This window comes from Pristiophorus japonicus, unplaced genomic scaffold (assembly GCF_044704955.1).
Source record: "Pristiophorus japonicus isolate sPriJap1 unplaced genomic scaffold, sPriJap1.hap1 HAP1_SCAFFOLD_425, whole genome shotgun sequence".
Lineage (NCBI taxonomy): Eukaryota > Metazoa > Chordata > Chondrichthyes > Pristiophoridae > Pristiophorus > Pristiophorus japonicus.
Window position 1 is genome coordinate 347,300 of NW_027254146.1, and position 13,357 is coordinate 360,656.

Sequence of the window (13,357 nt, forward strand, 5' to 3'; positions counted from 1 at the left end):
GCAGAAAAAAATAGAAAAGCAAATTATAATTTAAATGGAGAAAAATTGCAAAGTGCTGCAGTACAGAGACCTGGGGATCCTTGTGCATGAAACACAAAAAGTTAGCATGCAGGTACAGCAAGTAATCAGGAAGGCAAATAGAATATTGGCCTTTATTGCAAGGGGGAATAGAGTATAAAAGCATCCTGCTACAACTGTACAGGGTATTGGTGAGGCCACACCTAGAGTACTGTGTACAGTTTGGGTCTCCGTATTTAAGGAAGGATATACTTGCATTGGAGGCTGTTCAGAGAAGGTTCACTAGGTTGATTCCGGAGATGAAGGGGTTGACTTATGAGGATAGGTTAAGTAGGTTGGGCCTATACATATTATAGTTCAGAAGAATGAGAGGTGATCTGATTGAAACTTATAAGATAATGAAGGGGCTCGACAAGGTGGGTGCAGAGAGGATATTTCCACTCATAGGAGGAAACTAAAACTAGGGGACACCGTCTTAGAATAAGGAGCCACCCATTTAAAACTGAGATGAGGAGTAATTTCTTCTCTGAGGGTTGTAACTATATGGAATTCTCTGCCCCAGAGAGCTGTGGAGGCTGGGTCATTGAATATATTTAAGGCGGAGATAGACAGATTCTTGAGCGTAAGGCAGTAAAGGGTTATGGGGAGCGGGCAGGGAAGTGGAGCTGAGTCTATGATCAGATCAGCCATGATCTTATTGAATGACGGAGCAGGCTCAGTGGGCCAAATGACTAACTCTTGCTCCTATTTCTTGTTATGAGTCGTCATTCAGCCCCTCGAGCCTGTTCCGCCATTCAATTATATCATTCCTGATCTGTCGGTTAACTCCATTTACCTGTCTTCATTCCATTACCCGTAATACCTTTGCCTAACCAAAACCTGTCGAGCTCAGTTTTGAAAATTTCATTCAACCCCCAGCCTCATCAGCTTTGTTGGGGACAGAGTTCCATATCCCCACTATGCTTTGTGTGAAGCAACGGTTCCTGACATCACCCCTCAATGGCTGAGCTACAATTTTAAGCTTGTGCCCCCTTGTTCTGATCACTAATTCCTCTCTATCTACCTAGTGAACTTATTTAACCATCTTAAACACCTCAATTAGATCTTCCCTCGATCTTCTAAACTCAAGCGAATACAAGCCTGGTCCATTCAACCTGTCCTCATAATTTAACCCTGTTAGCCCCTGTGTCATTCTGGAGAATCTGGGCTGCCAAGCTCAGTATATCCTTCCCAAGGTAAGCTGCCACAACTGATGCACTTACTCCAGGTGGGGTCTGACCATTGACAACATTCTGCCCACGCACCACCCACCCCCTCCCTCCCTCCCTCCCTCCCCCGAACCGTCTGGAGTTACTGGGAATGGGGCGGGTCCTGTTTGCCATTTGTGCTCCACCCGACCCCCTGCCCAGAGGGTCTCCCCTCCCCCTCCTACCTGCAGCCGTCAGCGAGGCTCCACACCTCAATCTTGCCGTTGAAGGACGTGGCGCAGAGCGTGCTCTCGTCCAGGAACACGCAGTCCGAGATCCCATCACAGCCGCTCGCCAGCGACCTCACTTCCTGTATGGGAAGAGGGAGACATCCATTGAAGAAAAATCAGGTCAGTTCCTATCTCTCCCTCTCCTCCACAAACTGATGCCAGACAATGACTATCTCCAACTGTTGTGTGTGGAGAAAGAGTCAGACTGAACACTGAGCTCAAAGTAAAGTGTGACCATAGTCTTTTATTGCAGGTCTCCAGAACGCCTCTCCAACCTGTGAAGCATCCTTAAATACCTGTCTCCCAAGGGATTATGGGATCCTTTGGGACTCCAGGGGATGAGCCCTCTGGTGGCTGTACAGAGTAACTACAAGTCTACATATATAACAACACTCTCCTCCCCCTCCCCCCCGCAAATTCAATAGTGTAACTATTTACAATGTGAGTCGATCTGGGGCTCTCCTTGCCCTGGTTGATCATCTCGGTGTGAAAGCTGGTGTTGTTGAATCATTTGTTGAGCCCTGCTCGGCTGCTGTAGATGATTGGTTCTGCTCCGTGGTCAACCGTGGTGCCGGTTGCCATTGATGTGTATGTTGGAGGATCAAAAAAGGTAGGGTCCAAGGTGGGTAGCTCAGGGTAGTCCGTAAATCTGAGTTTGATTTGGTCCAAGTGTTTCCTGTGAATGAGTCCATTTGAAAGTTTGACCCGAAACACCCTGCTCTCCTCTTTGGCCACGACAGTGCCGGGAAGCCACTTGGGACCTTGTTCATAATTGAATACAAATACAGGATCATTGATTTCAATCTCGCGTGACACTTTTCCGCTATCATGGTATGCACTTTGTTGAAGCTGCCTGCTCTCTACTTGTTCATGTAGATCAGGGTGAACTAACGAGAGCCTTGTCTTAAGTGCTCTTTTCATGAGCAGTTCAGCAGGTGGAATCCCAGTGAGCGAGTGTGGTCTCGTGAGGCAGCTAAGCAGAACTCGGGATAAGTGAGTCTGCAGTGAGCCTTCAGTTACCCTCTTCAAGCCTTGCTTGATGGTTTGCACTGCTCTCTCTGCTTGACCATTGGACGCTAATTTAAACGGGGCAGATGTGACATGTTTGATCTGTTATGGGTCATGAATTCTTTGAACTCAGCACTGGTAAAACATGGCCCGTTGTCGCTCACCAGGACATCGGGTAAGCCGTGAGTGGCAAACATGGCCCGCAAGCTTTCAGTAGTGGCAGCGGACGTGCTAGCCGACATAATCTCACATTCAATCCACATGGAGTACGCGTCTACAACCACAAGGAACATTTTACCCAGGAACGGGCCTGCATAGTCGACGTGTACCCAAGACCCCGGTTTGGAGGGCCAAGACCATAAACTTAGCAGCGCCTCCCTGGGTACATTGCTTAACTGCGAGCATGTATTACATCTGTGAATGCAGAACTCTAAGCCCGCATCGATACCGGGCCACCACACGTGGGATCTGGCTATCGCTTTCATCATTATGGTGCCTGGGTGGGTACCGTGGAGGTCATTGATGAAGGTGTCTCTGGCCTTCTTGGGGACCATTACTCGATTGCCCCACAGAAGGCAGTCTGCCTGAATAGACATTTCATCTTTGAATCGCTAGAACGCTTTATCTCTTCCTGCATTTCCACTGGGACACTGGACCAGTTCCCGGGAAGAACACAGCTTTTGACTAGAGATAATAAGGGGTCCTGGCTTGTCCAGGTTTTGATCTGCCGGGCAGTGACGGGTAAATTTTCACTCTCAAATGCTTCCATAACCGTGGCTAGATATGCGGGCTGCACCATTTCCACCCCCGTGGTGGGTAATGGCAGACTACTGAGAGAATCGGCGCAGTTTTCTGTGCCTGGCCTGTGGCGGATGGCGTAGTTGTGGCGGACAATGTGAGCGCCCATCTCTGGATACGGGCCGATGCATTGGTATTTATCCCTTTACTCTGGGAAAACAGGGATATAAGTGGCTTATGGTCAGTTTCCAATTCGAATTTTAGCCCAAACAGATATTGATGCATTTTCTTTACACCATAAACACACGCTAACGTTTCTTTCTCAATCATGCTGCAAGGCTCTCTCAGCCTTCGACAGACTCCTGGGTGCATAAGCAACCGGTTGCAGTTTCCGAAATCATTAGCTTGTTTCAATACACACCCGACGCCCATACGACGACGCATTACATGCTCGTACCAAATGCTTGCATGGATCATACAACACAAGCAATTTGTTTGAGCATAACAATTTTCTCGCTTTCAAAAAGGCATTTTCTTGGCTTTTGCCCCAAACCCATTTGTCCTTTATCGTAGCAAGACATGCAGTGGTTCTAACAGTGTACTGAGACCCGGTAAGAAGTTACCAAAGTAGTTCAGGAGTCCCAGAGACAACCACAGCTGCATCACGTTCTGTGGCCTCAGTGCATTCTCAACTGCCTCAGTCTTTGCACTGGTGGGCCTGATGCCATCCGCCGCAATCCTCCTTCCCAGGAACTCCACTTCAGGCGCCATGAAAACTAACTTCGAACGTTTTAACCTGAACCCCACGCGGTTGAGTCGACTAAGAACCTCCTACAGATTCTGCAGGTGCTCGACTGTGTTCCGACCTGTGACCAAGATGTCGTCCTGGAAGACCACAGTGTGGGGGACCGACTTCAGTAGGTTTTCCATGTTTCTCTGAAATATCGCCGCCGCCGATCGGATTCCAAACGGGCATCTGTTATAAACAAAAAGACCTTTGTGTGTGTGTGTTGATGCAGGTGAGGGCCTTCGATGATTCCTCCAGTTCCTGCGTCATGTTGGCTGAAGTCAGATCCAGCTTCGTGAACGCCTTTCCTCCCACCAGCGTTACAAAGAGGTCATCGGCCTTTGGTAGTGGTATTGCTCCTGCAGGGAGAAACGATTGATAGTTATGTTGTAATCGCCACAGATTCTGACGGCGCCGTCTCCCTTGAGGACGGGGACAATAGGACTGGCCCACTCATTGAACTCGATCGGGGAAATGATGCCCTCTCTTTGCAGCCAGTCTAGCTCGATCTCTACCCTTTCTCTCATCATGTATGGTACTGCTCTTGCCTTGTGATGGATGGGTCGCGCCCCCGGAATTAAGTGGATCTGCACTTTTGCTCCTTGGAATTTCTCGATGCCTGGGTCGAACAGCGAAGGAAATTTGTTTAAGACCTGGGCACACGAAGTGTCATCAGTGGGCGCTGGATAACGCTTGGACGTCATCCCAGTTCCAGCGTATCTTTCCCAGCCAGCTCCTGCCGAGCAGCGTGGGACCATCGCCCGGTACCACCCAGAGTGGTAGCTTGTGAACCGCTCCATTGTAGGAGACCTTTATGGTAGCACTGCCAATTACAGGAATCAGTTCTTTTGTTTAAGTTCTTAGTTTCATGCGAACTGGAGTTAAGGCTGGTCTTGAGGCTTTGTTGCACCACAACCTTTTGCCCATGATGGACTGGCTCGCGCCCGTGTCCAGCTCCATATGGAGTTCATTTAGTTCAACATTCAGCATTATCGGGGGACAATTCGTGGTGTGCACCCCATGTACCTCTGACTTCTCGATCTGAGGCGCTGGTTCGTCGTGATCCTCCGTGGATCTGTCCCCCTCTGCAACGTGGTGGTTTGCATGTTTATAGCCTTTGCAGCTCGCCTGCACACTCTTCGGAGGTATCCCATTGTTCCACAGCCCTTGCAAACGTACTCTTTAAATCGGCATGAATGGAAATGATGATCACCCCCGCAACGCCAACAAGGTGTCAATGGCCTTGCATTAATCATCCTTGATAGTGGACTCAGACATCTGTGGACGTGCAGCTGCAGGTATGTGTGACCTGCCCTGTACGTTACAATTCAAAAACATCACTTTGTTCACAGTACTTGTAGCAGCACTTGTGTGCTGAGATATTTGCTTCATATTGTCACTGGTGGCAATGAACGCCTGGGCTATCGCTAAGGCCTTGCTCAAGTTTGGGGTCTCTACAGTCAAAAGTTTGCAAAGTATGGTTTCGTGGCCAATGCCAAGTATGAAAAAGTCTCTGAGCATGTGCTCTAAATGTCCTTCAAATTCGCAATGTCCTGCAAGGCGTCTTAGCTCGGCGACATAACTCACCACTTCCTGGCCTTCAGACCTTTTGTAGGTGTAGAACTGGTACCTCGCCATCAGAACGCTTTCCTTCGGGTTCAAATGCTCTTGGACCAGTGTGCACAAATCGTTATACGATTTCTCCGTGGGTTTCGCTGGAGTGAGCAGATTCTTCATGAGGCCATACGTTGGTGCCCCACAGACGGTGAGGAGGATCTCCCTTCATTTCGCAGTGCTCTCTTCCCCATCTAGCTCGTTGGCCACGAAGTATTGGTCGAGTCGCTCCACAAAAGTTTCCCAATCATCTCCCTCCGAGAATTTCTCCAGGATGCTCACTGTTCTCTGCATCTTTGGGTTCGCTATTGGATCTCGTCGCCAGTTGTTGTGTATGGAGAAAGAGTTAGACTGAACACTGTGCTCAAAGTAACGTGTGACCGTAGTCTTTTATTGCAGATCTCCAGAGTGCCTCTCCAACCTGCGAAGCCTCTTTAAATACCTGAACTCCCAAGGGATTATGGGATCCCTTGGGACTCCAGGGGATGAACCCTCTGGTGGCTGTACAGAGTAAATACAAGTTTACATATACAACACCAACACATGGGAGTCTAACCACCGACCCTTGACATTCAACAGGATTACCATCGTCGAATCCCCCATCAACATCCTGGGGGTCACCAGTGAGCAGAAACTTAACTGGACCAGCCACATAAATACTGTAGCCACAAGAGCAGGTCAGAGGCTGGGTATTCTGCAGTGAGTGTCTCACCTCCTGACTCCCCAAATCCTTTCGACCATCTATAAGGCATAAGGCAGGAGTGTGATGGAATACTCTCCACTTGCCTGGATGAGTGCAGCTCCAACAACACTCAAGAAGCTCGACACCATCCAGGACAAAGCAGCCCGCTTGATTGGCACCCCATCCACCACCTTAAACATCCACTCCCTCCACCACCGGCACACCGTGGCTGCAGTGTTTACCATCTTAAGATGCACTGCAGCAACACGCCAAGGCTTCTTGGGCAGCACCTCCCAAACCCACGACCTCTACCACCTAGAAGGACAAGGGCAGCAGGTGCATGGGAACACCACCACCTGCAAGTTCCCCTCCAAGTTACACACCATCCTGACTTGGAAGTATATCACCGTTCCTTCATTGTCGCTCGGTCAAAATCCTGGAGCTCTCTCCTTAATAGCACTGTGGAACTACCATCAACACATGGACTGCAGTGGTTCAAGGTGGTGATTCTCAAGGGCAATTAGGGATGGGCAATAAATGCTGGTCTTGCCAGCGAGGCCCACATCCCCTGAACAAATTTTTAAAACCTACTCCAGAGTTTCACAATCTCACCACACTGTGTAAAGAATTCTCCTGAATTCTCTACTGGATTTATTAATGGCTAGCTTATATTTATGGCCCCTAGTTTTGGACACCACACACAAGTGGAAACATCTTCTCTACGTCTATCCTATAGAACTTTTTCATAAACTTAAAGACCTCCATCAGGTCACTTGGTAGCTTTCTCTTCTCTAGAGAAAAGAGCCCCAACCTGTTCAGTCTGTTCTGATAGTTGTAACCTCTCAGTTCTGTTATCACCCTTGTGAACCTTTTTTGCACCTTCTCCAGTGCCTCTATATCCTTTTTTATAATATGGAGACCAAAACTGTGCACAGTACTCCAAGTACTATATTAAAGTATGGCACGGTTGATGAGCAGTGACAGACATTTAAGGAGATATTTCATAACTCGCAACAAAAATATATCCCAATGAGAAGGAAAGACAGTAAGAGAAGGGCTAACAATCCGTGGCTAACTAAGGAAATAAGGGATGGTATCAAATTGAGAAGGAGGGCATACAATGTGGCCAAGACTAATGGGAGGCGAGAGGATTGGGAAACTTTTAAAAGCCAGCAAAGAACGACTAAAAAAATGATTAAGAGAGGGAAGATAGATTATGAAAGTAAACTAACACGAAATATAAAAACAAATAGTAAGAGTTTCTACAGGTACATAAAAAGGAAGAGTGGCTAAAGTAAATGTTGGTCCCCTGGAGGATGAGACTGGGAAATTAATAATGGAGAACAGGGAAATGGCAGAGATGTTGAACAAATATGTTGTATCGGTCTTCACAGTAGAAGACACTAAAAGCATCCCAATAGTGGATAATCAAGGGCTATAGGGAGAAAGGAACTTAATACAATCACTATCACTAAAGTAGTAGTACTCGGTAAAATAATGGGACTAAAGGCGGACAAGTCCCCTGGACCTGATGGCTTACATCCGAGGATCTTTTAAGAGAAGTGGCTGCAGAGATATTGGATGCACTGGTTGTGATCTATCAAAATTCCCTGGATTCTGGGGCGATCCCAGCGGATTGGAAACTGCAAATGCAATGCCCCTATTAAAAAAAGGAGGCAGACAAAAAGCAGGAAACTATAGACCAGTTAGACTAACATCTGTGTTTAGGATAATGCTGAAGTCCATTGTTAAGGAAACAGTAGCAGGACATTTAGAAAAGCATGATTCAATCAAGCAAAGTCAGCATGGTTTTGTGAAAGGGAAATCATGCTATTACAAATTTGCTGGAGTTCTTTGAGGATGTGACGAGCAGGGTGGATAAGGGGAACCAGTGGATGTGGTGTATTTGGATTTCCAGAAGGCATTTGATAAGGTGCCACATAAAATGTTACTGCACAAGATAAAAGCTCACGGGGTTGGGGTAATATATTAGCTGGATAGAGGATTGGCTAACTAACGGAAAAGAGAGAGTGGGGATAAATGGGTCATTTTCCGGTTGGCAAACAGTAACTAGTGGGGTGCCGCAGGGATCGGTGCTGGGGCCTCAATCTATATTAACGACTTGGATGAAGGGACTGAGTGTCATGTAACCAAGTTTGCTGATGATACAAAAAGATGGGTGGGAAAGCAAATTGTGAGGAGGACACAAAAAAAAACTGCAAAAGGATATAGACAGGCTAAGTGAGTGAGCAAAAATTTGGCAGATGGGATATAATGTGGGAAAATGTGAGGGTATTCACTTTGGCAGAAAAAATAGAAAAGCAAATTATAATTTAAATGGAGAAAAATTGCAAAATGCTGCAGTAGAGAGGGACCTGGGGGTCTTTGTACATGAAATACAAACCGTTAGTATGCAGGTACAGCAAGTGATCAGGAAGGCAACTAGAATGTTGGCCTTTATTGCAAGGAGGATAGAGCATAAAAGCAAAGAAATCCTGCTACAACAGTACAGGGTATTGGTAAGGCCACACCTGGAGTACTGCGTACAGTTTTGGTCTCCGTATTTAAGGATATACTTGCATTGGAGGCTGTTCAGAGAAGATTCACTAGGTTGATTCTGGAGATGAGGGGGTTGACTTATGAAGATAGGTTGAGTAGGTTGGGCCTATACTCATTGGAGTTCAGAAGAATCATACAAGATGAGGTTGCTCGACAAGATGGATGCAAAGAGGATATTTCCACACATGGGAAACTAAAACTGGGGGACATAGTCTCAGAATAAGGGGCCGCCCATTTAAAACTGAGATGAGGAGAAATTTCTTCTCAGAGTAGTAAATCTTTGTAATTCTCTGCCCCAGAGAGCTGTGGAGGCTGGGTCATTGAATATATTTAAGGCGTAGCTAGACAGATTTTTGAGCAATAAGGAAGTAAAGGGTTATGGGGAACAGGCAGAGAAGTGGAGCTAAGTCCATGATCAGATCAGCCATGATCTCATTGAATGACAGAGCAGGCTCGAGGGGCCAAATGGCCAACTCCTGCTCCTATTTCTTATGTTCTTGTGTGGTGTAACGAAGGGATGATACAAACTTATTACTTCCCTGCTTTTCAATTCTGTGGCTCTAGAAATGAACCCTAGTACTTTGTTTGCTTTTTATGGCCTTATTAATCTGCATCGCAACATGTAGTGATTTGTGAAACTGTACCTCTAGATGCCTTTGCTCCTCTAGCCCATTTAAAGTTCTTTCCCAAGGAATACGTGGCCTCCTACTTCTTTCTATCAAAATGCACCACCTCACTGATCTATATTGAAATTAAGTTGCCATTTACACGTGCACATGGTGTGGTAATGTTAACCTTTAGCCATTGCCTGTTGAACAGGGAAGGACAAGTCGTTGTAAAGTAGCACTGGGCTATTCGACCAGGGCTGACCCTGCAGCAACGGCCAGTCTCAGGATCAAGTGCTAAAAAATCTGTCACTGCACTCTGAATCATTTATAATCCACCTGGACTCAGGTGTAGGGAGCAGCATTGTAAAGTTTGCAGATGATACAAAACTTGCGAACATAGTAGATCGTGATGGGGATAGTTGTCGACATCAGGATGACAGACAGGATGGTGAAATGGTCAGGAGCAGGGCAGATGGAGTTCAATGCGGAGAAGTGTGAAGTGATGCACTTTGGGAAGGACCAATACGGAAAGACAGTATACAATAAGTGGAATCATTTTGAAAAAAGTGTAGATGAGCAGAGACACCTTGGTGTCCATATTCACAAATCCTTAAAAGGTGGCAGGACTGGTTAATAAGTTAGTTTAAAAAACACATGGGCTACTTGGGTTTATAAATAGAGGCATAGAATATAAATGGAAAGAGATCATGCTAAAACTTTATAAATCGCTGGTGAAGCCTCAGCTGGAGTATTGTGGACTATTCGGGTCACCACACTTCAGGAAAGATGTAAAAACCTTAGAAAAGGTACAGAGGAGGGTTACCACGACGTTTCCAGGGATGAAGGGCTCCAGTTATGAGGAGAGGTTGGACAAGTTCGGACTGTTCTCCTTGAAAGAAAGTTAAGAAGTGACCTAATCGAGCTTTGAGGTGATGAGCGGTTTCAGAGTAGGAGGAGAAAAGCAATTCCCTCTGTTGAGTGGGTCAAGAACCAGAGGCCACAGATTTAAAATCATTGGGAAAAGATCGAGAAGGGAGATGTGGAGAAATGTTTCACTCAGAATTGTGGGGATCTGGAACGCTCGACCTGAAAAGGGGTAGAAGCTGATTCCATTAATAATTTGAAGGGAGTTGGATGGTTCCTGAGGATGAGAAACTTTCAGAGTTACAGACAAAAAACGAGAAAGTGGGACTAAACACAACGACTCGTTCAAAGGACCAGCACAGACACGATGGGCCGAATGGCCTCCTGTGCTGCAAGTCTCTATTTGGTAGCAGCATGGGGAAACAGTCAGTTCCACAATGGAAAATATCTGGCCACACATCATCCTTTGGTTTGGTTTAATTGGTACGAATGATACAGGAAAGAGAGACAAACTTGTAATGAAAGGTTTCGCTTGGTTGAACATGCAACAAGAGTGAAACTACCGATAAGGTAACAAAGTAAAGGAGTTATATTGTAAGCTCAACGGAGAAAGAGCTTGTTAAATCAAGGAAAACTAAAGTAATTGATAAGGGATAAGCCAATTACGTTCTCCTTATATGGTATTGTATATTAACTCATAACTTGCATTTATATAGCGCCTTTAACGTAGTAAAACATTCCAATATGCTTCACAGGAGCATAATCAAACAAAATTGGACACCAAGCCACATAAGGAGATATTAGGATATATGACCAAAAGTTTGATCATAGGTTTTAAGGAGCATCTTTAAAAAGATTTATATAGCGGCTTTCACAACCACCGGACGTCTCAAAGTGCTTTACAACCAATGAAATACTTTTTTTTTGGGAGTGTAGTCGCCATTGTAATGTGGGAAACGCGGCAGCCAATTTACGCACAGCAAGATCCCACAAACAGCAATATGATAATGACCAGATAATCTGTTTTTTGTTATGTTGATTGAGGGATAAATAGTGGCCAGGACACCAGGGAGAACTTTCCTGCTCTTCTACGAAATAGTGCCATGGGATCTTTTACATAGAGAGCAGACGTGGCCTTGGTTGACTGTCTCATCCGAAAGACAGCTCCTCCTACAGTGCAGCGCTCCCTCATCGCTGCATTGGAGTGTCAGCCCATTCAGGTGGTCAAGTTGGACTTCAGCCCACAACCTCTGAGTCAGAGGCGAGAGCACTACCCACTGAGCCACAGCTGACACTACAAAGGAGGAAAGAGAGGTCGAGAGGCAGCGAGGGAGTTCCAGAACTTAGGGCCCAGGCAGCTGAAGGCACAGCCACCGATGGTGGAGCAATTAAAATCATGGATGCACAAGAGGCCAGAATTGGAGAAGCGCAGATATCTTGGGGGTGGGTTATGGGGCTGCAGGAGTTAGTTAGCAACTACATATGGAGTTCAACACAGATAAATGTGAGGTATTACATTTTGGTAGGAAGAATAGAGAGGTCACTTATTACTTGGAGGGTGAGAGTCTAGGTGGGTAGAGGAACAAAGGGATCTCAGAGTATAAATACGCAAATCACAAAGTTGTGACACAGGTTAACAAGGCCATAAAAAACAAACCAAGCACTAGGGTTTATTTCTAGAGGGACAGAATTGAAAAGTAGGGATGTAATGCTAAACTTGTGTCGAAAACTTGGTTAGACCACACACACAAGTTCTGGTCACCATATTATAAAAAGGATATAGAGGCGCTGGAGAGGGTGCAGAGAGATTTACAAGGATGATACCAGAAATGCAAGGGTATACATATCCGGAAAGGATGAACAGGCCAAATCTCTTTTTTTTGAAAAAAAGACGACTGAGGGGTGACCTGATAGAAGTCTTTAAAATTATGAAAGGTTTTGATAGAGTGAATAGAGAGAGAATGTTTCCACTTGTGGGGAAGAGCATAACTAGAGGCCATCAATATAAGATAGTCACCAAGAAATCCAATAGAGAATTCAGAAGAAACTCCTTTACCCAGAGAGTGCTGAGAGTGTGGAACTCGATACCACAGGGAGTGGTTGAAACAAATACTATAGATACATTTAAGGGAAGGCTAGACAAACATGAGGGAGAAGGGAATAGAGGGTTATGCTGATAGTGTTAGATGAGGAAAGACGGAAGGAGACTCGAGTGAAACAAACACCGGAATGGACTGGTTGAGCCGACTGGCCTGTTTCTGTGCCGTACATCCGATGTAGAATTTTATGGAGTGTCACATGGAGTGAGTAAGAGAAATGTATCCAATTAAAGGCAATTTGCATTGAGCGCTTCCTGCCCTGTGTGAGGCTCAGTACCAATTGTTGGCCCCCCTCGTCGCCAGCTGGGATATGGCCAAAGACCGCCCTAAGTGGAGGAAGTGCATCCGGGAGCGTGCTGAGCACCTCGAGTCTCATCGCTGAGAGCATGCAGAAATCAAGCACAGGCAGCGGAAGGAGCGTGCGGCAAACCAGGCTCCCACCTACCCTTTCCTTCAACGTCTGCCTGTGCCACTTGTGACAGAGACTGTAATTCTCGTATTGGACTGTACAGTCACCTGAGAACTCACTTTTAGAGTGGAAGCAAGTCTTCGACTTCGAGGGACTACCTATGACGATGATAACTCAGCATATATGGGGTGGGGTGGGGTGGGAGAATGAAATCTGGGCTCTTGCTGCCCCGTGTGTGGGGCTCAGTAACCCATGCTGGCTGGGACAGTGAGCCCTCACTAAGTCGGGTATTTTCACTCTGAAGTGAATTGGATTGGATCTGTACGAGTTGGGTGTCTCTCCGACATCGTCAAGGGGGGTTTTCTGGAGACCCACCTGCCCACTGTCCAGGTCCAGGATGTGCAGGGAGCCCTCGCTGGTGCCCACGACCGCCGTCCGCCCAGCGGGCGAGATACTCACACACAGCGGCACCGTCGGAGTTGTCATCACCTTGC

At 46.4% G+C, this 13,357-nt stretch overlaps 1 protein-coding gene across 1 annotated transcript in view; it reads right to left on the reverse strand.

Moving 5' to 3' along the window:
• The window catches only part of LOC139251237 (telomerase protein component 1-like), a 62,354-nt gene that overhangs the window by 40,294 nt on the left and 8,703 nt on the right, over window positions 1-13,357 (reverse strand). Inside the window, exons 5-6 of the mRNA XM_070873209.1 lie at window positions 13,239-13,356; window positions 1,451-1,575 (exon numbers count right to left, since the gene is read on the reverse strand). Of these exons, the coding sequence (XP_070729310.1) occupies window positions 1,451-1,575; window positions 13,239-13,356 (243 nt within the window). The remainder of the gene's footprint in view (window positions 1-1,450; window positions 1,576-13,238; window position 13,357) is intronic.